The sequence below is a fragment of the Elephantulus edwardii genome, unplaced genomic scaffold (genome assembly GCF_000299155.1).
Source record: "Elephantulus edwardii isolate Elephantulus edwardi_28Jun2011 unplaced genomic scaffold, EleEdw1.0 scaffold00065, whole genome shotgun sequence".
Taxonomy (NCBI): Eukaryota; Metazoa; Chordata; class Mammalia; order Macroscelidea; family Macroscelididae; genus Elephantulus; species Elephantulus edwardii.
The window spans coordinates 9,641,817-9,664,328 of NW_006399815.1; the positions used below are offsets into that span (position 1 = coordinate 9,641,817).

At 37.9% G+C, this 22,512-nt stretch overlaps 1 protein-coding gene and 1 pseudogene across 4 annotated transcripts in view; both read right to left on the reverse strand.

Moving 5' to 3' along the window:
* The window catches only part of LOC102875120, an 8,100-nt pseudogene extending 5,335 nt beyond the window's left edge, over positions 1-2,765 (reverse strand).
* PPHLN1 (periphilin 1) overlaps positions 1-20,333 on the reverse strand; it is a 134,150-nt gene extending 113,817 nt beyond the window's left edge. For 3 of the 4 annotated variants that reach the window (XM_006888189.1, XM_006888188.1, XM_006888187.1), the window contains exon 1: positions 20,256-20,327. In XM_006888189.1, the coding sequence (XP_006888251.1) occupies positions 20,256-20,327 (72 nt within the window). Of the gene's footprint in view, positions 1-20,255 lie in introns of all 4 variants that reach the window. The other variant, XM_006888190.1, reaches the window with a different exon arrangement.
* Positions 20,334-22,512: the final 2,179 nt, after the last annotated feature.

The window sequence follows — 22,512 nt, forward strand, 5'->3', positions numbered from 1 at the left end:
AACATACTTTGGACATGTTGTGAGGAGAGACCGGTCCTTAGAGAGGGACATCATGCTTGGGAGGGTGGAGGGATGGCACAGGAGAGGAAGGCCCTCTATGAGGTTGATTGATTCAGTGACTGGGATAATCGGGATGGGAGTGTCAGAGACAGTGCGATTGGCACAGGACAGAGTGGAGTTTAGGGCTGTTGTGCATAGGGTCGCTATGGGTCGCAGGCGACTCGACGGCACATAACAACAACAACAACAACAACATATATGCAGCACATAAAAATATTCAGGTTCAACTGTCATCTGACAAACCTATCCATACATGATCATGGTGTAACCACTGTCACTTGTCTTTCTTTATCTGTTCATTCTGTCTGCTATACATCCACTTTTAATGTTTTTATTACATATTGTACAATTAAGTATATAATGGTCTACTGTCACCTATGATTCCAATACAGGTTTGTCTTCCTCTTATTTAGTGATATGCTAATAAAATCACCCTTTATTTTAATAGCCTTTCCCTTAATCCAACATACCATGTTGTCTATTATCTAGTAAGTAATTTTCCTTTTCCTTTTTCCTTACCTAGTAATCATTAAAGAATTTTTCATTCTGTTTGTACACTTATTCCTTGCTTTCTAGTAAGTGAACTCATACAATATTTGTCTTTTTTGCATCTGACTTAATTACACTCAGTATAATGTCCTCAAGGCTAATTCCATGTTATATCATGTTTTATAAATTAGTTCTTCTGGGGAGCTCCGGTGGCCCAGTGGCAAGAAGCTGCACTACAATCCCAGAGGCATGCAGTTCAAATTCACCAGATGCTCTGCTGGAGAAGGAGGGACAATATCTTCCTGTACCAGTCAGATCTGGTTTGATGGTACACTCACAAAATAATAAAATAAAATTTTTTTAAAAAAACCAAAAACAAATTAGTTCTTCTTTAACATTGCCCAGCATTCCATGTATGTATGTACCATATTGTATCAATTCAATTGATGGGTATTTGTTTCTCTTTGCTTTTAGAAACAATGTTTCAATGAACATGGGCATACATACATACATATGTTCCTGTTATAGCTCTGCTTTCCTTGGTATATACACCTAGTAGTAGCATTATTGGATCACACAGTCTATTTCAATGTTTCAAGGAGGTATGATAACAGTTGCCATACCATTTTACAGTCCCATCCAGCAAGTATTAGAATTCCTATCTGTCCACACCAGTATTTTTCAGTTTGTCTTTACTGAACTTTGCTACTGCGGCTAGGGTAAGATATTATCTGTTGTTAATTTTATTTGCATCTCCCTAACAACCAATGAAGGGACCCTGATTGTGTATTTCATCATGAGTTGTGCAGCTAACCTAAAGGCTGTGCATCTCCAGCAGTATGAATCTACCAGCGGCTCTTCAACAGAAATATGGGCAGTTACCGCCTGTTCTCATATACAGCCTTGGAAACCCAATAGAGAGATGCTGTATCAGAAGTTAACAGTAATGAATGAGTGAGTAAATGGCTAATGGATGATCACCTCCTCCTAGGTTTATGAACTTCCTAGATGCCTTCTTTGGTAAAGTATCTATTCATGTTCTCTTAATTGGATTGCCTTTTTTTTAAAAAAAAATCCTTTTATTGGTTTCACACAATAATTAACACTGTGTTTTATTCATGTTCATTGTTTCATTTAGTGTTTCCTTTACAGTGTTTTATAAAATCATTCACTATTAATCTATGCCTATTATTATCCCATCTTTTCAAGTCCTCATTGAATCTTTCCCATTCCTTCATCGCCTCCCACCCCACCCTGCAAATCACCTACTAAACTCTTCTGGTAATTTCCACCCTTCCATTTTTTATGCCCTCCCTTCCTCCTTTTGTAAATTTATACCCATTTTACTAGTTATCCTTTTGTTTTTATAATAATGGTGTTATGCAGTATCTGTCTTTATGAAACTGAGATAGTTCACCCAGCATAATGTCTTCTAGTGCCTCCCATACTGCATACTATTTTACAAAGTTGTTATTCCTTAGTGTTTGTTGTATGGTATTCCACTGTATGGATGTACCACAATTTCTCAAACTTCATTTATTGAGGAGCATTTGCGCTGTTTCCATATTCTTGCTACTGCAAATAATGCTGCTATGAATGTAACTGCACATATCTCCAATCATGTTTTAGTTCTAATTTCTTTGTGGTACACTGCTAGCTGTACAATAATTTGGTCATATGAAACTTCTATTTGCAGATTTTCCTTTTTTTCCTGTTTTTGTGAAGAAAAGTTTTATTTAAAATTAGCCAGGTGGACTCAGTTTAGATGATCTAATTTTGTTGATAATATCCAAAGCATCATAATAGTTATGAGCAAGTCAAGCATATGCTTTCTTTTTTCCATCAGGCCTAATCATGGTGTTATCTTTGGCCACATTCATGTCACAGAGCTTCTTTACAGCTTGTGTGATTTGATGCTTGTTGGCCTTTACATCCACAATGAACACAAGTGTGTTGTTATCTTCTACCTTGTTCATGGCTGACTCAGCAATAAGGGGAAATATGATGATGTCACAGTAGTGAAGCTTGTTTCTCCTAGGGATGCTCTTCCAGTAGTATTTTGGTTGCCTTCAGTCTCAGCATTTTAGGCTTCTAGAAGGTGGGTGACTTGTGAATTTTTCTTTATGGCTGTGGATGCCCTCTAGGTTGGCTCTCTTGGCCTTTAAAATTGCCTTTGCTTTGGCTTCAGTTTTGGGAAGGGAGGAGGCTTCCTTCTTGCTTTCAGTACCATCTTCACAAAAAGGCTATGTTCAGCTTTTTGAGAAAATGTCAAACTGCCTTCCAAAATGGTTGTACCATTTTATAATCTCACCAGTGACAGTGCCAGTCTCTCGACATCCTAACATAGACTGTCTTTTTATTTTTTCAGACATCTTCTGTCAACTTTAGATATGCATTCCTTGTTAAGATAAAAACACAAGCTCACTCCTGTAGAGTTGGAATTCACTCACAGCTGACCATCCAGCAGGCTTTCAGAGGCTGTAAATCACATGGGAGGAGACACCACGGATCTATTTCTTTATATCACTTCCTAGTGTTAATGACTACAACTGTTTATATTACCCAATTACTCAACAGCAGTAGTTGGTTTACTCCAATTTCCCAAAATGCTGGGTTAAATAAAATCAATAGTTCTACTGATATCTATTAGAGAGCTAAAAAGTAAAAAGGTCTACCTAGTTTTTTTCTCAGAAGGATATAAGGTGACTTCCTTCTTTCACCTTAGACACTAAATGAAAAATAAACTTTATAAGTGACATAGATTTATTACAGTGGTAAGGAAATATGCAGCCAAAGCAAAGCTATGCAGTTTGAATTTACCATCTGCTCTAGAGGAGAAAAATGAGCAATCTCCTCCAGTGAGACTGCCTCTAAAAATCTGGAGAGTCACCTATGGATCCAGTTCTAACTTGACAATAAACTACTGCAGCACTGTAAACAAATTACTTTATTGACTCTTCTAGAAATTCTTTTTCTAAGAGATTTCAATAAACTATAATCAAATACCAAACATCTATTTAGTTGGCATTCGGTAAAAATCTGAAACAGTACAATTATAACAGCATGTTCTAATCTCTTTATTACTCACAAGTTTAGCATTATAATTATAGCTTTCCCCAAGAAATAGTAAAAATCTAATCTGCAATACCTTTATTTTTATATGAAGCGATGGGGAGGGGGTGGTGACTATACTTACTCAAACATAATGACAAATAGAATACTTATTACCGTACAAACTAGCCATTGTTCAATTTTGTTAGGTATTATAAAGTTCTTTCTGGGCTGTAAAATATATATAGCAAAGCTTTCAAATAAGTAAAATATGTATTATAGCCAGTTTCTGGGTTATAAATAAGATCCATTAATATGTCTTTAAAATTTTACAGGTCAATCTGAACATATGGTTCTTATTTAGCCTTGTTTGAGTACAAGAGCAAAGAGGAGCTCTTGTGGCAGAGGGGTTTAAGTGTACAACTAACCAAAACATTGGCAGTTCAAACCCACCAATCTCTCTGAAGGAAAAAGATGAGGTAGTGTGCTCCCATTAAGATTTACAGCTTGGAGGGAGCTCTGGTGGCCTAGTGGCAAAATGCTGCACTGCAACCCCAGAGGTACACAGTTCAAATCCACCAGATGCTCTGCTAGAGAAGGAGGGGGCAATCTCCTCCTGTACCAGTCAGATCTGATTTGACGGTACACGTAAAAATAATACAATAAAAAAAAATTTTACAGCTTGGGAAACTCAACAAGGCAGTCTTTCCTAGGAGAAAAATGAGGAGTCTGCTCCGGTAAATATTTATAGTTTCAGAAATGACAGATGGAGGGTCACTATGCATTGGAAATAACTTAACTGCAATAATGACTTTGAGGTTTGCTGGGTTTTTAGACCCTCATTAGTCACAGGGTCATTGAGTTTAACTGATTCAACTAGACTATGGCTTTGGTTTTTAGAACAAGAACAGCATGCAGTTTTTTTCATGATTCAAAAGGTCCATCTGTAGCAAGAAAAACTGACTATAATGAAGAATATGTTGTGAACCAGACAATTATTCTAAGTTAGAGCAAATTTATATAATGTTAAAAGCAAGAATTTTGGTTGTACCCTTAAAAATGGCAGCCAACTATAGTCTTCTAAATGTGAACATCTTAACTGAGCAATGCCACATAATAGTCCTTTCTGAACATTAAGGACATACAGTTTCAGACACTGTTTAGAATTTCCATTTTAAGATTATCTTGGAAATCAATAGCAACATTAAATACACACCAGAAATTAAGTCATGACTTATAAAGAACATCTTAAAAGGCTTACAAGAATAACAAATTCACTTTTAATTAACATATTGCTGCACACTTTTAAATTGACAACTGTGCTTTGATGCACATTTTGCAGTCATCTGCGGCAATGTGTTAATAACAAAATAAACTTAGGTAGAGTTGGAACATTTCCAGCCTTTCAAGTTTGTTGTTACTGGGCCAATTCCAACTCATGGCAACTCTATACAAGAAACTCCTACAGAAACTACAACCCAAAAGCCATCACATCCTGCACCATCTTCAGTTTTTGCTATGCTCATGGTTGTAGTCACCGTGTTAATACATTTACTTGAAGGTCTTCCTTCATTTAAATAACCCTCCACCCAAACTATTTACTTTGGTGGCTTGAATCCACCAGCTGCTCCTCAGGAGGAACATGGGCAACCCCCTCCCATGCAGATTTATTGTCTCTGAAAACCCAGTGGATGGTCAGCTATGAACCAATTCCTACTCAACAGAGCAACATGGCAGAATCAGGAAAGCAAATCTTCCAGCAAAACTGAAATACTTTTATGGGAGTTTATAAATCTATGATATTTAAACTGAAATTTCATGTCTCATTAAAATAAATGAGGCACAATGAGGTGGGGCAGGGGGGTAATCATAGGGTTACACAATCTGATGGTTAGAAGGTGGGGTGGATAAAGGAAATGGAAATGATCTGGTGTGAAAAACAATGTATTCGAACTATGTAAGTAAATCAATATAAAATAAAAATTTTGTTTCAAAAAAATGACGCATTTCTTAACACAAGGCACTTGGAATTTCTGAAATAAAAGACTTTTAGTTTGTTTAGACTACTGAAAATCTGGTGAGTATAAGGACTTGAACAAATCAGTTTTGTGATTTTGAGATCTGAAAGGGTAATTAATAAGCTATCTTTACTTAATATGCTATTTTGATGTGCACGTGAAGTCAGCACCAACTCATAGCTGACCCTCGAGCAGGTTTTCAGAGACACTAAACTACAAAGGAGGAGACTGGCCTTCCTTCTCCCACTAATATGCTATAAATTCTAAATTATCAAAACTAATTATGAGAACAGCTTTCATTTCAATAAATAAAAACATGAATTTCATGGTTTATGTTTGACTCAATATAAAAATCTATGACAATTTTTCAACTAAATTTAAACAGATGTTTAACTTTATCATTAAGGAGGTACAATCTTGAATATTAACATATTTCTTTTAAAGCATGTCTTTAACAAGATTAAATTAAAATATACTCTGTATTTGTTTTAACATAAAAATATTTTATTTTTAAAAAGTTTAATACAAAGTTCCCTTCTTTTTAAAAGCAGCTCTACTCTCTAGAGATAATACATACTTGATTTAGTTAGGGTTAAAATATGGTATCCTAAATTTATTTCAAAATAATTCAGAAAATTAGGTGGCAGAAAAATAAGACTGGAATGAGTTAATAGTTGCTGCTAGGATGATTTTTCCAAGAGGAGTTCATTATATTATCTTTTGTCTACTTTTTTATACATCTAATTTTTCCACTACTACAGTTAAAAACCACTAAAGCACACTATGAGCAAAATAAAACATGAAGGCATACACAGTCAACATTATTCCACTTAATATCACAAAGAACTGGCAGTAGAAATCTAAGATTCTTTGGCACCTTAACAGTTCTATTCACTGCTTTATTCCTAGCAACTGGAACAGCACTTGGCACATAGTGACCACACATATAACTGCTAGCCTAGTTTATATTTTCAATTTTAAAAACTACTTCTGACACCCATGTTTATTGAGGCTTTGTTCGTAATAGCAAAGAGCTGGAAACAACCCAACTGCCCATCCACAAAGGAATTGATAGAGAAGCTCTGATATATTCATACAATGGAATACTATGCAACACTGAAAAAACAAGGAACTCATGAAATACTATGCTAAGTGGATGACCCTAGAGGACATAATGCTGAGTGAAATATCTCAGTCACAAAAGGACAAATATTGCATAGGGCCACTATTTTAAAATATGATGACATTGGGGTTGAGGGAAGACAGAGAAAGGGAGGAATGATGTATACTACATTGCAACAGATGAGGGAGAGAACTGTTTAAACGGGATATATAATTAGGTATTATTTTCATGACAGGAGTCCAGAACGAAGGCATAGTGCAAAGGGATTGGGGGGAAGGACTGCATAGAGATGAAAGAGTTTTTTTTTTTTTCAAGAAGACTGAACGGGAGGGGCAGGGAGAAACGTACAACAATGAATGACTGGAAAACCTATGTCTCTGTAAACTTTAATTAAAATTAATAAAAAAATTATTTTTGAAATTACATGTCTTTTAAAGAAAACTACTGCACATGTTAACTAAAAAATTCTACGACACAGGATGCTTGATTTTTGTTTTCTGAAATAAATGTGGTGCTTCTTTTCTCTGACTTTTATATTCTATTATATGTATTTTCATTTTAACACTATTGTTGCTGTTGTTTTACCATCAGATGTGAACTGACCCACAGCTGACCCTCTGGCTCTCAATGTCCCATCCTTCTCCCCCAGAGCAGTTGCACATAGCACTTTAGCACATAGGGTTTCTGCGAGTCGCGGGAGACTCAAGGGTACATACATAACAAGAACAACAACAATGCAAACTAGTAAATGAACATTTGCTCAATTAGACAACAGACAACAAATGCTGGTGAAAATGTGGAGAGATTGGAACTCTTATACACTGTTGGTGGAGATGTAAAATGGTGCAACCACTGTGAAAATCAGTTTGATGCTTCCTTAGAAAATTGAGAACAGAAATACCATTTGATCCAGTAATGCCACTAGTAAGTTTGTATCCCCAAAACACTTACCTTAGGGATTGCAGCAGAGCTTCTTGCCACTAGGCCACCAGAGCTCACTTAACATTATTAGCCTAATTGACTGACAAGTTCTTCAAAGAAAGATTGGTATTTCCAGTGATCATTTCCATAGCACTTAAAGAAAGGTCAGAATATATGAAACAAGAAGAGTTCCTTCCAAAAATCAGGATACACTATTCAAAATTACAACCAAGAATTGATTATATCTTTTCTGGAAGTTCTAACATCAACAAAAAAAATGTGAAATCCTCGCAATTCTGCCAGCTACGTATACCATGTACATCCTGCTAGGAAAACAAACAGATTCATCCTGGAAAGGGTCAAACTGGGTGGCTCCTTGGAGGCAAAGATTCTGAGGCTTCATCTAACATACTTTGTACATGTAAGGAGGGACCGGTCCTTGGAGAGGGTGCTCATCATCATGCTTGGTAAGGTGGAGGGGCAGCACAGGAGGGGAAGGCCCCCTTTAAGGTGGACTGATTCAGTGACTGGGGCAATTGAGATGGGTGTACTGGAGATGGTGCAATTGGCACAGGACAGGGCAGAGTTTAGGGCTATTGTACACAGGGTCGCTATGAGTCACAAGCGACTCGACGGCACATAACAACAACAACAAGTATACCTTTAAGGAGCAGCTCCATACAAAGACTCATTACTAAGTCAAAATTCAATAATTTTTTTTTTATTCTGAATGAAAATTTATAAATCTTAGCAGTTCTTCATTTAATCAGATTTTGTTTTATAACTTAAAACAAATTACTTCATGACAATGTCTGATAATATTCTCACGTGAAACTTATACTTGGACCAACAAGCAGTCCTCAGAACAGAGCCAAGAATGGTTCAAAATCATGAAAGGTGTGCATCAGGGATGCAACCTGTCCCCATACCTTCTCAATCTATATGCAGAACAGATCATTTGAGAAGCAGGGCTTTATGAGGAGGCAGTGTGGCATCAAGATTGGTGGAAAACTCATTAACAACCTACGACATACATATGGCACAATCTTGCTTGCTGAAACTGAAGACGACCTGAAGCACTTAATACAGAAAGTCAAGTACTATAGTCTTCAATATGGACTGAAGCTTAACATCAAGAAGACAAAGATTCTCAACACTAGGCCAATTGGCAGCATCATCATAGATGGAGAAGAGACTGAGGTTGTTAGGAATTACAACTTGCTCAGATCCACAATCAACACCCTTAACATCAGAAGTCAGGAAATCAAAAGATGAATTGTATTGTGAAAATTTGCTGTCATGGACCTCTCCAGAGTGCTGAAGAGCAACGATGTCAGTCTAGATAAAAACGTGTTCCTAATCCAGGCCATGGTCTTCTTAATTACTTCTTATGCTTCAGAGTTGGACAACGACTAAGGATGACATAAGAATAGACGCCTTCTGATATATGATTGAGTATTATGGTTAGCACAGGAATCCAGAATTAAGGCTGCACAGAGAATTGTACTCGGGGTGGGGGGTGGGGGGAGAAGGGATGGGAGAATTGTATACTAATGAACGTTTTTTCTTCTTTTTCTTTCCACAGAGGGGAGCAAACTGGTAGGGAGGGGTGGGCAGGGAGAAAAGTGCGCCAATGATGAATGGAAATCCAAAACCTCTGTAAATGTTTGTTAAAATTAATAATAAAAAAATTAAGACAAACAAAAAAATAGAAAGGATAGACGCCTTCAAGTTGTGGTTCTGGAGAAGAATCTTGAACATACTATGGACTGCCAAGAAAACAAATAGGTCTGTCTTAGAGTGGACTGAGTCTCTCCTTGGAGGCTAGGATTTTGAAGCTCCACCTCACTTACTTTGGGCACGTGGCCAGGAGAGACTGGTCCTTGGAGAAGGACATCATGCTTGGAAGGGAAGATGGAAAGTACAGGAGAGGGAGACCCCGGATGAGATGGATTGATATAGTAAGTGGGGCAATGGGGGTTAATGTGTCCTAGTTAGAGAGATTGGCTCAGGGCAGGGCAGGGTTCAGAGCTGCTGTACATAACAATAACATACTATGACAGATTTGGAAGCAGGAGTGGCATCCACTTCCTAAACATCATGCCTCTGGAAACTATGAACTTTGATGAAAGTTAATAGTTGTAGAGGGGCTTAAGGCCTTTCGCTTATAGGGTCGCTATGAGCCATGCTCGACTAGAAAGCAATCAACAACACACCTCTCTCCGTTATCATCCTTGTTAACTCTCTAAGATTCACAACTGATTCTACCTGCATGTAAATCTTTTCATTTCCTGTTTCAGTGACTTTGTATCATCATTGTCCCTCTGTGACTGACTTACATCATTCAGCATACTTTGTTCCAGATTCATCCTTGTTATGCTATATTTAATGAGTTCCCAAATATTATTTAGTGATGCATAATACTTCAATGTGTGAACTTGGCCACCTGTCCCTTGATAACACTTGAGATGTCTCCAACACTTTGCTATTACAAATAATAATGTTACAAACATGTGTTTGTCTATGTCAGTTTGTGCTGCAGAGCTTACTTCTTGGGGATACAAACCCACTAGTGGCATTACTGGATAAATGGTATTTCTATTCTCAATTTTCTAAGGAAGCATCAAACTGATTTTCACAGTGGTTGCACCATTTTACATCTCCACCAACAGCGTATGAGAGTTCCAATCTTTCCACATTTTCACCAGCATTTGTTGTCTGCTGTCTAATTGTGCAAATGTTCATTTACTAGTTTGCATTGCTGTTGTTCTTGTTATGTGCCCTTGAGTCTCCTGCAACTCACAGCAACCCTATGTGCAAAAGCGCTTATGTCTGCTCGATCCTGAGCCAATCTCACTGTTACCGTCAATCCATCTGATCTGCAGTCTTCTTCTATGTCTCCACTTCCAAGCCTGATGTCCTTCTCTAGAGGCTGGTTCTTCCTGGCCACATACCCAAAATATATGAGACAGCTTCAAAATCCTTGCCTCCAAGAAATAGCCTGGTTTTACCCTCTCCAGAATAAACCAGTTTGTTCTTTTGGCAATCCTTAACATGTTCATTACTCTTCTCCAGCACCATAACTCAAAACATCAATTCTTCTGTCATCGTTGGTCACGTTCAGCTCTCGGATGCACAGCTAGTAATTGCAGAGGCCTGGTCTGAATTAGGTGTACTTTGGTTCCAGACTGGCAATGTTGCTCTTCAGCCCTTTTGAAAGGTCTCTGACAGTAGCCTTCCCCAGAGTAATTTGTCTTTGGACTTCCTGACTGCTGCAGCCAAGAGTCTCGATACTGGAGCCGAGTAAGCTCAAACTGTCAACAACCTCAATCTCTTTTCCATCTATGCGGGTGCTATCAATTGGCCCAGTGGTAAGAATGTTTGTCTTCTTGATGTTGGGCTTCAATTCATACTGAAGACTGCAGTCTTTGACCTTCTGAAGCAAACACCACAGGTCTTCTTCAATTTCTGTGAGCAAGGTTGTGTCTGACAAATAAGAATTTTACCTGAAGTGCAAGAGGGATGAGTCTTGTCTCCATACCTTTTCAATCTATATGCAGAACAGATCACTGGGGAGGCTGGGCTCTGTGAATAGTAATCAGGATTCGAGGTTGTGTCTGACAGATAAGCATTTTACCTGAAGTGCATGAGGGATGAGTCTAGTCTCCATACCACTTCAATCTATATATAGAACAGATCATTGGGGAGGCTGGGCTTTGTGAGTAGGAATCGGGATTCGAGGACGACTCATCAATATCCTACATTATGCAGATGATGCAACCTTGCTTGCAAAAACTGAGGAGAACTAGAGGCGCCTGCTGCAGAGGGTCAAGGACTATAGTCTTCAGTATGTACTGAAGCTCAACATCAAGAAAACAAAGACTCTCAGCACTGAGCCAATTGGCAACACCATGACAGATGAAGAAGAAACTGAGGTTAACAATTACTGCCTGCTTGACTCCACAATCAATACTCTTGGAATAAAAAAGAAAGAACTTCACTGGGAAAGTCTGCTGTCAAGAACCTCTCCAGAGTACTGAGAGGCAACTATAGCAGTCTAGAGACTAAGGTGCACCTGACCCAGGCCATAGTCTTTGCAATTGTTTGCTATGCATCAGAGACTAGGACACTGACTAAGGATAACAGAAGATGCCTTTGAGTTGTGGTGCTGAAGAAGATTCTTGAACATAACCATGGACCACCAAGAAAACAAATATTTCTCTCTCTTGGAGAGGGTGAAACCAAGTTTCTCCTTGGAGGCCGGGGTATTGAGGTTCTGTCTCACATACTTGGGGCACATGACCAGTCTTTGAAGAAGGACACCAAGCTTCGAAAGGTGGAGGGACAGCACAGGAAAGAAAAACCTCAAGAGATGGATTGATAAGTAACTGGGGCAATGGGCGGGGAGGGGGGAGGTGTGTCAGTGTGAGTGAGGCTGGTTCTGGTAAGAGCAGGCTTCAGAGCTGTTGTACACAGGATTGCTATGAGTTGCAGGTGACTCTATGGCACTTAACAACAAGGTTGTGTCAGATGCACATTACAAGTTGTTGGTGAGTCTTCCTCCAATCCTGACCTCACATTCCTCCTTATAAAGTCCGGCCTCCTGAGATCTGTTCCACATACAGATTGAAAAGGTATGGAGACAGAATGCATCCCTAACATACTCTTTACTTGATTTTGACCATGCAGTATTTCCTTGCTCTGTTCTGACCACTACTTCCTGGTCCCAGTTTAGGTTTTGTGTGAGCACAATCAAGTGTTCTGGGATTTCCATTCTTCAGGAGGTTAGCCATAATTTGTTGTGATTCACATAGTTAAATGCTTTTGTATAGTCAGTGAAACACAGACATACCTCTGGTACTCCCTGCTTTCAGACAAGATCCATCTGATGTTGGTGCTAAGTCCACTTTTAACCCAACCTGTATTTATGATTGTTCTCTGCTAATGTACTATACCAGACATTTTTGGATAATCTTCAGAAGGATTTTGCTTGCGTGTGATATCAGTGATATTGCTCAATGATTTCCACATTCTGCCTGGTCACCCTTTCTTGGAATGGGAACAAATATGGATCTCTTAAGTCTGTTCACCAGGAATTTGTGCTCTAAATTTCTTGGCACAACTTATTGAGCACATTCAGGCAGCATCTGTTTGTTGAAATATGTCCATTGATATTCCATCAATTCCCAGGGCCTTGTTCTTTGTAAACTCCTTCAGAGCAGCTTGAACTTTCTCTTTCCTCCTTCATCACCTCTTGATCATACGCTGTTTCATGAAATTCTTCTGTGTCAGTCAATTCTCTTTGGTACAGCAACTCCATGTACTCCTTCCATCTTCTTTTAATGCTTCCGCAGTCATTCAATATTCTTAAGTATTGCAACTCGAGTCTTAAATTTGTTCTTCAGTTTTTTTCAGCTTAAGAAATGCCGAATGAGTCTGGTCCTTTCAGTTTTCCTACTCCAGTCTTTGCACATTTCATTATAATACTTTGTTTTCCCAAGCTGCCCTTTGAAATCTGTTTAGCCCCTTAACTTTCTCATTCCTTTCCTTTGCTTTGGCTTCTCAGTGCTCTAGTATAACAGTCAGAGTCTTTACTGACATTTACATTAATCTTTTCTTGCTCCTCTGTCTTTGCGATGACCTCTTGGTTTCTTTATGAATGATACTCTTGATATTCTCCCATAGCTCATCTTGTCATTGTACATGAGTGTTCAAGGCCTCAAACTAGTTCTTTAGGTGATTTTTAAATTCAAGTGGGATAGAGTCAAAGTCAAATTCTGGTTCTTGTGGATTTGCATTATTGAATGTAATTTATATCAACATATTCAAAGCTGTCTTTTTTAAAGTATTTAGTGTGAAGGATACTGCTATTTATAATCTACTTTGAAAAACATCAAAACATGTAGGTGGCTTAATGAGATGGATACAAGATAGACCAATACATGATAAAAGGAAACTTAAATAGCTAAGGGAGTTCTAGCGGCATAGTCCAAATGCCATGTCTCTCTGGGGGTTCAACGCTATCAGCTGCTCTAAGGGAAAAAAGGAGCACTCTCCTTCCTTTGAAACTAACAGCCCTCAGAAACCAGCTGAAGGGTTAAATATGAGAAAGTCGTTCCAAGTCGATAGCAATGAGTTTTTGAGAGCTCAATTTAAGCAGTGAGTATATGGACGCTCAATGTAAAATTCATTCAACTTCACTAAACATGAAAATTTTCATAATAAAATATTGAAGAATGTTACACTTAAAAATGTGAGACATAAAAAGGAATACATGAAAATACACATGTGAACATAATGAAAAACAGCATTTCATGAACTAAGAACAGGTAGAAAAGAGAATGTTTCTACATTAACATATTTTTATCACCAATATATGAATAAATATGTAAGTAATTACCAAATTAATTGGGCTAATTCAAGATAGATGACGTCTGGATTCTATTTGTGTACATTTATTACAAGGAAGCTATAGTCCCATATATTATCTAAAAGAACACTAGAAATTAACAAAATCAGTTTCTAAATCTAATAAACTATTTCTTTTTTGACTGGCTAAACAGTCTAGGAAAGGAATCAATGGCAAGAAATGTGAAAACATTCACTGAGTCAAGGAATGTATGTTACTAAACTTATACCAAGACTATTGCCATCAAATAGATTCTAACTCTTAGTGGACCTACAGGACAAAGTAGAAATGTCCCATAGAATTTCCAAAGCTGTAAATTTTCACAGAAGCAAAATGCAACATCATTCTTTTTCCTTTGGAGTGGCTAATGAGTCCAAACCACTGATATTTTTGTTAACAGTTAAGTATGCAAACATTGTGCTACAAGGATTATTTAAATATTACTATATAATTACTTACTTAAATATTCCCATTCCAAAAAATGGTGACTCAGCAGAGTTTACAAATTATGGAACAATATCACTAGTATCACATGCATCCATGATCCTGCTGAAGATTATCCAAAAATTACTTGAACAGCACATCATCAAATGAGCTCACTGGGTTTAGAAGAGATGGCAACACTAGGGATATCATAGCCAATGTTCAATGAATCTTGTCCATAAGCAGAAGAGTACCAGAGGAACGTCTATTTGTATTTCATTGACTATGTAAAGGCACTTGTGTGGATCACAACAAACTGTGCTTAACCTTGAGGAGAATAGGAATCCCAGAGCAATTAATTATGCTCATTTGAAACCTATATTTGGACCAGAAAGCAACAGTCAGCACACAGCTGGGAAACACCGCATGGTTTAAGATCAGGAAAGGTGTGTATCAGGGATACAGCCTATCTCTCATATCTTTTCAATCTATACGCAGAACAAATCATTCAGAAGGCTGGCCTTTATGAGGAGAAATGTGGCATCAAGATTGGAGGACAACTAATCAACAATCTGCGTTATGCAAATGACACAACCATGATTGCTGAAACTGAGAAGGACATGAGGTATTTGCTGCAGAAGGCAAAGAACTGTAGTCTTCAATATGGATTGAAGCTCAATGTCAAGAAAATAAAGATTCTCACCGCTGGACCAATTGGAAGCACCATAATAGAAAGAGGTGAGACTGTTAACAGCTTCAGCTTGATTGGTTCCACAATTAACAATCTTGCCACCAGAAGTCAAGAAATCAAAAGATTAACTGAATTGGGAAAGTCAGCTATCAGGGACTTCTCTAGAGTAGTGAAGAGCAATGATGTCAGTTTGGAGACTAAGGTGTGCCTGATACAGGCCATAGTCTTTGCAATTACTTGCTATGCATTAGACAGCTGGACAATGAATGAGGATGCTAGAAAAATAGCTCCCTTTGAGTTGTGGTGCTAAAGGAGTGTTGAACACACCATGGACTACCACAAGAACAAGTCTGTCCTGGAGAGAGTGGAACCAGCCTGCTCCCTTGAGGCAAGAATTTTGAAACTCAGTATCACATACTTTGGGCATGTGGCTAGGAGGGACCAGTCCTTAGAGAAGGACATCATGCTTGGGAGGGTGGAAGGACAGCAGAGGATAGGAAGACCCAGGATGTGATGGATTGATTCAGTGTCTGGAACAATGGGATTAGGTCTGCTGGAGACGATGAGATTGGCTCAGGACAGGGAAGAATTCAGAAATATTGTATTAGGATTGCTATGAGTTACAGGCACTTGACAGCACATAACAACAACAAAACAATGCAACTCAAAATTAATTAAATAAGAGAAAATAAAAGCTAATGTGGCTTGAAAACTAGAAGTGTTTTTGAAGGCTAAATTTAATTTTATGAAAAATATAAAAAGACATTTGACTGTAGTCATACATTAAGATTATTTTATAGTATTGGAAATAATAAAATACATCCACAATCACAAAATGCATGGGTTATGCAGCAAAAATGTATATAAATCATAATGCTTTAAAAATTCCAAAACAAAAGTAAAACACAATGCTCCGAATGGATACATTTGTGGTAAACTCAAAATAAAGCAGAGAAATTCTCTAATTTTATACTGTTTGATAATTATTGCTAAATTAATTACTTTTCCAGGTAATATGGTTTTACTTGTGCTTTTAAAATATTTTAGAGACTTAACTATTTAAGGTCTACGCAGCTACTATTGTTTTGGATTTATTTTTAATTTGTGGTTTGGGTGAAAAATTATGGAACAAACTTGTTTTCTATTCAACAATTTCTAAACATCTTATTTCATGGCACTGCAATCCATTCAAAGGAACAACCCTTACTTCCTAGTTTCTCCATTTCCAGTTGTCCTCCTTTCCTAACTTGTACAATTATTTCTACTTTTAACATCACTGTTATGTGCCATGAATTGAAACCGACTCAAAGCTGACTCTCCAGAGAGTTTTCAGAGGCAATATATTACACAGAAGGAAAATGCCCATCCTCCTCCATGAAACAGCTGGTGCATTCAAACCCCATGTCTTTGGGACCACGGCACAGCTTCTTACCACTAGGCTACCACACCTCTCTTCTAACATCATTAGCCTTCAATTTTAACTTATTCTTACTACACTACTACTACTGCTACTATTACCTCTAGTGCTACTGCTACTGCTACTGCCACCACCAAAATTCTCACAATTCTTTATATAACACTTACACTGCAGTAGATAATACCCATCAGGATGAATTCATGTCAATCTAGAACATGCTCATGGAAAATAGTGTTTCTGCAGATCAATCCAATATAAGGTTATACTGGATTAGGGTAGACCTTCATCTATTGACCAATGTCCATTTAAAAGGGTAATCTGCACAGATATATGAGGAAAACAGACACAGTTTGAATCCATAAACTGCTCTGCGGGAACTGGATGGGCAATCTTCTACATAATATACTGACTCTGAAAACCCACTGGAGGGTCAGCTATGGTTCACGGTGATGGCACACAACATGGGGTGTGAGGGGAAGCAAAGTGATAGAGGCAGAAACTCAGTGATTGGTCTATAAACCAAGAAATGTCAGACTGCAATAAATTAGCACAGTCTACAAAGAGGCAAGGAAGAATCTGCCCCTGGAACAGAAAGAGATAATGCAAGCCTGCCAACTCAGTGGTTTCAATCTTCTAGCTTCCAGAGCTGTGAGTTAATAAATTTCTCTTGTTCTAAGTCATTCAGTTCTTGATACTTTACTACAACAGTCTTGGGAAATTAACATACTATTCTAATGCAAATGAATGTGTTATTGTTATTGTTATTGTTATTGTTGTTGTTGTTATAGCGACCCTATGTACAACACTCTAAACTCTGCTCTGTCCTATGCCAATCATATTGTCTCCGATACATCCATCCCAATTACACAAGTCATTGAATCAATCCACCTCAGAGAGGGCCTTCCCCTCCTCTGCTGTCTCTCCACCGTCCCAAGCATGAGGTCCCTCTCCAAGGACCTGTTTCTCCTTACAACGTGTCCAAAGTATTTCAGATGAAGTGTCAGGATCCTTGCCTCCAAGGAGCAGCCCAGTTTAACCCTCTCCAGGACGAATCTGTTTGTTTTCTTAGCAGTCCTTGGTACACTTAATACTCTTCTCCAGCACCACAGCTCAAAGGCATCGATTCTTCTTCTATCCTCCCTAGTCATTGTCCAACTGTCTGACACATAACAAGTGATTGCAAAGGCCATGGCCTGTATCAGATGCACCTTAGTTTCCAGAGAGACACCACTGCTCTTCAGTACTTTGGAGTGGTCCCTAACAGCAGACATTCCCATCGCAATACATCTTTTAATTTCCTGGCTACTGGTGCCAAGAGTGTTGACTGTGGAGCCAAGCAAACTAAAGCTGTGAACAATCTCAATCTCTTCACCATCCATCCCGATGCTGCCAATTGGTCCAGTGGTAACAATCTTTGTCTTCTTGATATTGAGCCTCAATCCATACTGAAGGGTGCAGTCCTTGACCCTCTACAGCAAGTGCTTCAGGTTCTCCTCAGTTTCAGCAAGCAGGGTTGTGTCATCTGCATAACACAGACTGTTAATAGATCTTCCGCCAATTCTGATGCCACACTTATCCTCATAGAGCCCAGCCTCCGAGATAATCTGTTCTGCATCAGGTTGAAAAGGTATGGAGACAGGATGCATCCCTGGCGTACACCCTTCCCAATTTTGAACCATGCAGTGTTTCCCTGCTCTCTTCTGACGACTGCTTCTCGGTCCAAGTAAAGGTTTCGCATTAGCATGATCAAGTATTCTGGGATTCCCATTCTTCTCAGAGTCAGCCACAGGTTGTTATGATCCACACAGTCGACCGCCTTTGCATAATCAATGAAACACAGATAGACATGCATCTGGTACTCCCTGCTTTCAGCTAAGATCCATCTAACATTAGCTACATTATCCCTAGTACCACAACCCCTTCTAAACCCAGCCTGGACTTCTGGCAGTTCTCTGCTTGATGTGTTGTTCCAGTCGTTTTTGGATAATCTTCAGTAGAATCTTGCTTGCTTGTGAAATCAATGATACTGTTCTATAGTTTCCACACTCTGTTGGGTCACCTTTCTTTGGAATGGGAACAAATACAGATCTCTTTCAGTCAGTTGGCCAAGTGGTTGCTCTCCAGATTTCTCGGCACAACTTGATGAGCAAGTCCAGGGAAGCATCTATTAGCTGAAATATGTAAATTGGTATACCATCTATTTCTGGGGCCTTATTTTTTGCTATTACCTTCAAAGCAGCTTGAACTTCTTCCTTCATCACCACAGGCTCTTGAGAATGTATTTGCTAAAAAAATAGGCTAAGAGGAGGGTGGGGTGGAATACAACAGAAACCGACACCCCCAGACTGCTTCAATCCTAGTTTTATTATATATTCTTCAATACTTAAGTCTGTAAGATCCTAAATTTCTGATTCTACAACTGATTCTGGTTTTACAACTTCTAAAAACTCAGAAACTGAAACTCTCATTTCTAGTATTTTAAATAAGCCATGGACATATTATATTACTGGATCATTACCCACTGCCACTGAGTCAATTCCAACTCACAGCAAATGTAGAGGACAGGGTAGGACTGTCCCATAGGGATTTAAAGGCTGTGAAACTCTGAAAGACTGAAAACTTTCTCCCACAGAACCACTGACACTTGAGGAATCTAACCATTCACCATCAGGACTCCTTGCAGTAGTATTAATAAGTTCCATATTACTTGTTGGTTCCCCAAGACAGTAACATGACAGACTCTCACAATTGGAAATTAACCCGTATCTAAAGCTTATTGTTATAAAATTGATAAAACCTGAGAAATCAAGTAACCGAGAGTACAGAAAGTAGAGGTTCAAGAGCAGAAAATATGTTTAAGACACTCTTAGACGTTGTTGTTGTTGATTGCCGCAACTCATAGCGACACAACGAACAAAAGGCTCTTCTATAACTACCAATATTTATCAAAGTAAATAGAATTTCCAGAGGCATGTTGTTTAGGAAGTGGATGCCACTCCCACTTCCAAACCTGTCTTAAACTGGCAGTTCCACCAAATGCTCTCCACCATGGGTAACCATTATTGCATTTGAGACCCCTAGAAATATAACCGAAAATTCTTCAAGAACAACGAGACAAGTGGTAGAACAACAAAGCAGAAACTGCCTTCCTGGTCCTGAGCCCTGAGATAGTCTCACTCAATTGGCCAAGTTGTCATGAAGACCCATGCCCGAAAGAAATCTAACTAGGAATATTTTAATGGATTTTGGTCCTCTGAGAAGAGTTATCCTCTTCTAAACAGAAAGCCTATATTGAGATTTCCATCCACCCAATATGCAAAAACTTGGGAACATATACAAACAGATGATAACCTCTAAGAAGACCAGGCACTCAAATACTTCATTGCTAACCATTATAAAATCTAAACTTATCTTTATAAATTACTTCAAGATAACATTATTTTAAAAATTTAAACAAAAGTGTAAACTAGATATCTTTTTTATTTCTTTCAAGCAGTCTTTTCAGTTTTTAACTTTTAAAAAGATTAAACTGACCTATCTATTTTCAACATTGGTAGAATTTTGGCATTTGTAAATTTGTTAACAGACCTAGCTCTGATATACTGGATTGAGACATGAGGTTTTGAATCATTCTACATGCAAGAACAACTTACAGTAGGGTGATTTCGAGAGGGCGCCCGTTCTCTTGGAAGTCTTTCATAGTCGTATCGACCCTCAGACCACATTTCATTTCCTCTACAAGTCACTAAATGGGAAAAAAAGAAACGAAAGGATTATAGCTTTTGTTTTATAAGAAGCAATGAAGAACAAATGCAAAAATCATTTATCTTCCAGCTACAAACAATTCCAGAGATACTAAGAAAAAAACTGTAAGTGACCAAAGAAAAGAAAACTTTTTCTAAACAAATCTGAAATTTTTATTTTTAAGAAATTGGACAGCTCATTTTCATTTTCTTTTACCTTTTTTTTTATTTTAATGCAAGTTTACAGAGACTTTGGATTTCCATTCACTCATTGTTGAACACTTTCCTCCCTGCCCATCCCTCCCACCCAGTTTGCTTTTCTCTTTGAAAAGTAAAGAATAAAATTCTTTAATTGTTATACAATTCACCCCCACCCTCCCCAAATCCACTCCACTAGGCAGCTTTCATTCTGGACTCTTATCATGACAATAATACCTAATCATATATTTCTCCTAAACAGTTCCATCCCTCATCTGTTTCAATACAGTATATATTATTTATCCCCTCTTTTCCAGTTTCTCCATAACCTCATCAGCATTTGCTGTTTACTGTTCTGTTAAATTTTGCTATTCTTACTGGAGTGAGGTGATATCTCATAGCTGTTTGGATCCATTTTCACTTTCAAGGCTATTTAAAGTGGTGGGTTTTTCCCCATTTAATGTTATAAGGAGCTTGTTCTCACCAGTAGTTGACTGTATCAATATAGAAAAGTATAGAAAAGGTCTATTTTCAAAAATAAAAGACTGATAAGCAACAAAGTTTATTTCTTCTTGGATGATTTGAGTAATATTCTTCTTTGTTTTTAATTTCTATAATCTTTGAAATATAAATAATGAAATAAAATCTATAATGAAATAAAAATTATGTCAGCATTTTGCATGTTTATGATGCAGAAAGATACATTCTATTCAGGAAAATAAGGAACATATTCTACTTGGACTGAGAGCTGACATTTTCAAAATAGAGGGTTAACAATGAATTAAGAGTCATAAAGAATATAATTTCAAGAATATAAAATAAGCATTCTAGTTTCTCCACAACCTTGCCAGCATTTGTTGTTTGTGACTCTGTTGAATTTTGCTATTGTTACGTGGGTGAACTTATATCTCATAATTGTTTTGATTTGCATCTCTTTTTTTATGTGAATAACTTTTATTTAAAACTTACTGATATCCATTCCATTTTTTTAAATTCATTTTAATGAACGTTTACAGAGACTTTGGATTTACATTCATTTCTTGTTTCACTTTTCTCCCTGCCTATCCCTTCCCCTCCAATTCACTCTTCTCTCTGAAAAGTAAAAAAAAAATTCTTAAATTGTTTATACAATCCCTTTCTCCAAGTCCACTTCACTATGCTGCCTTCCTTCATTCTGGACTCCTGTCATGAATAATACCAAATCATATATCCCTTTTAAGAAGTTCTCTCCCTCATCTGTTTAAATGCAGTATACATTATTTAGCCCATCTTTCTCAGTCTTCCCCCAACCTCTATGTCAGTTCTCTTTTGTAACTGTGGCATTATGCAGTATCTGTCCTTTTGTGACTAAGATATTTCACTCAGCATAATGTCCTCCAGAGTCACCCATTTTGAATAATATTGCATGAGTTCCCTGCTTTTCAATACAGCATAGTATTTCATTTATGAATATACCAGTTTCTCTATGCACTCATTTGTTGATGGGCACTTGGGTTGTTTCCAACTCTTTGCTATTGTAAACAAAGCCGCAATAAACATGGGTGTGCATATATCTGCTTGGGTGGCAGTTATGGTTTCTTTGGGGTATATTCCCAGTAGCAGAATTGCTGGGTCAAATGGTATTTCTGCTTGCAACTTTTTGAGAAAGTGCCATACAGCCTTCCATAGTGGTTGCACCATTTTACACTCCCACCAACAGTGAATAAGGGTTCCAGTTTCTCAGCAACCTCGCCAGCATTTCTTGTTTGCCATTCTGTTAAATTTTGCTCTTCTTACTGAGATAATACCTCATAGTTGTATTGACTTGCATCTCTCTTAGAGCTGGGATTTTGAACTTTTTTTTTTATTTTGAACATTTCTTACTGTGTGTGTTCTCCATCTGAATGTCTTCTTTGGTGAAGTGTCTGTTCATATTCTGTGTCCATTCTGCGATTGGGTTGTTTACCTTTATCTTGCTGAGGTGCTAGAG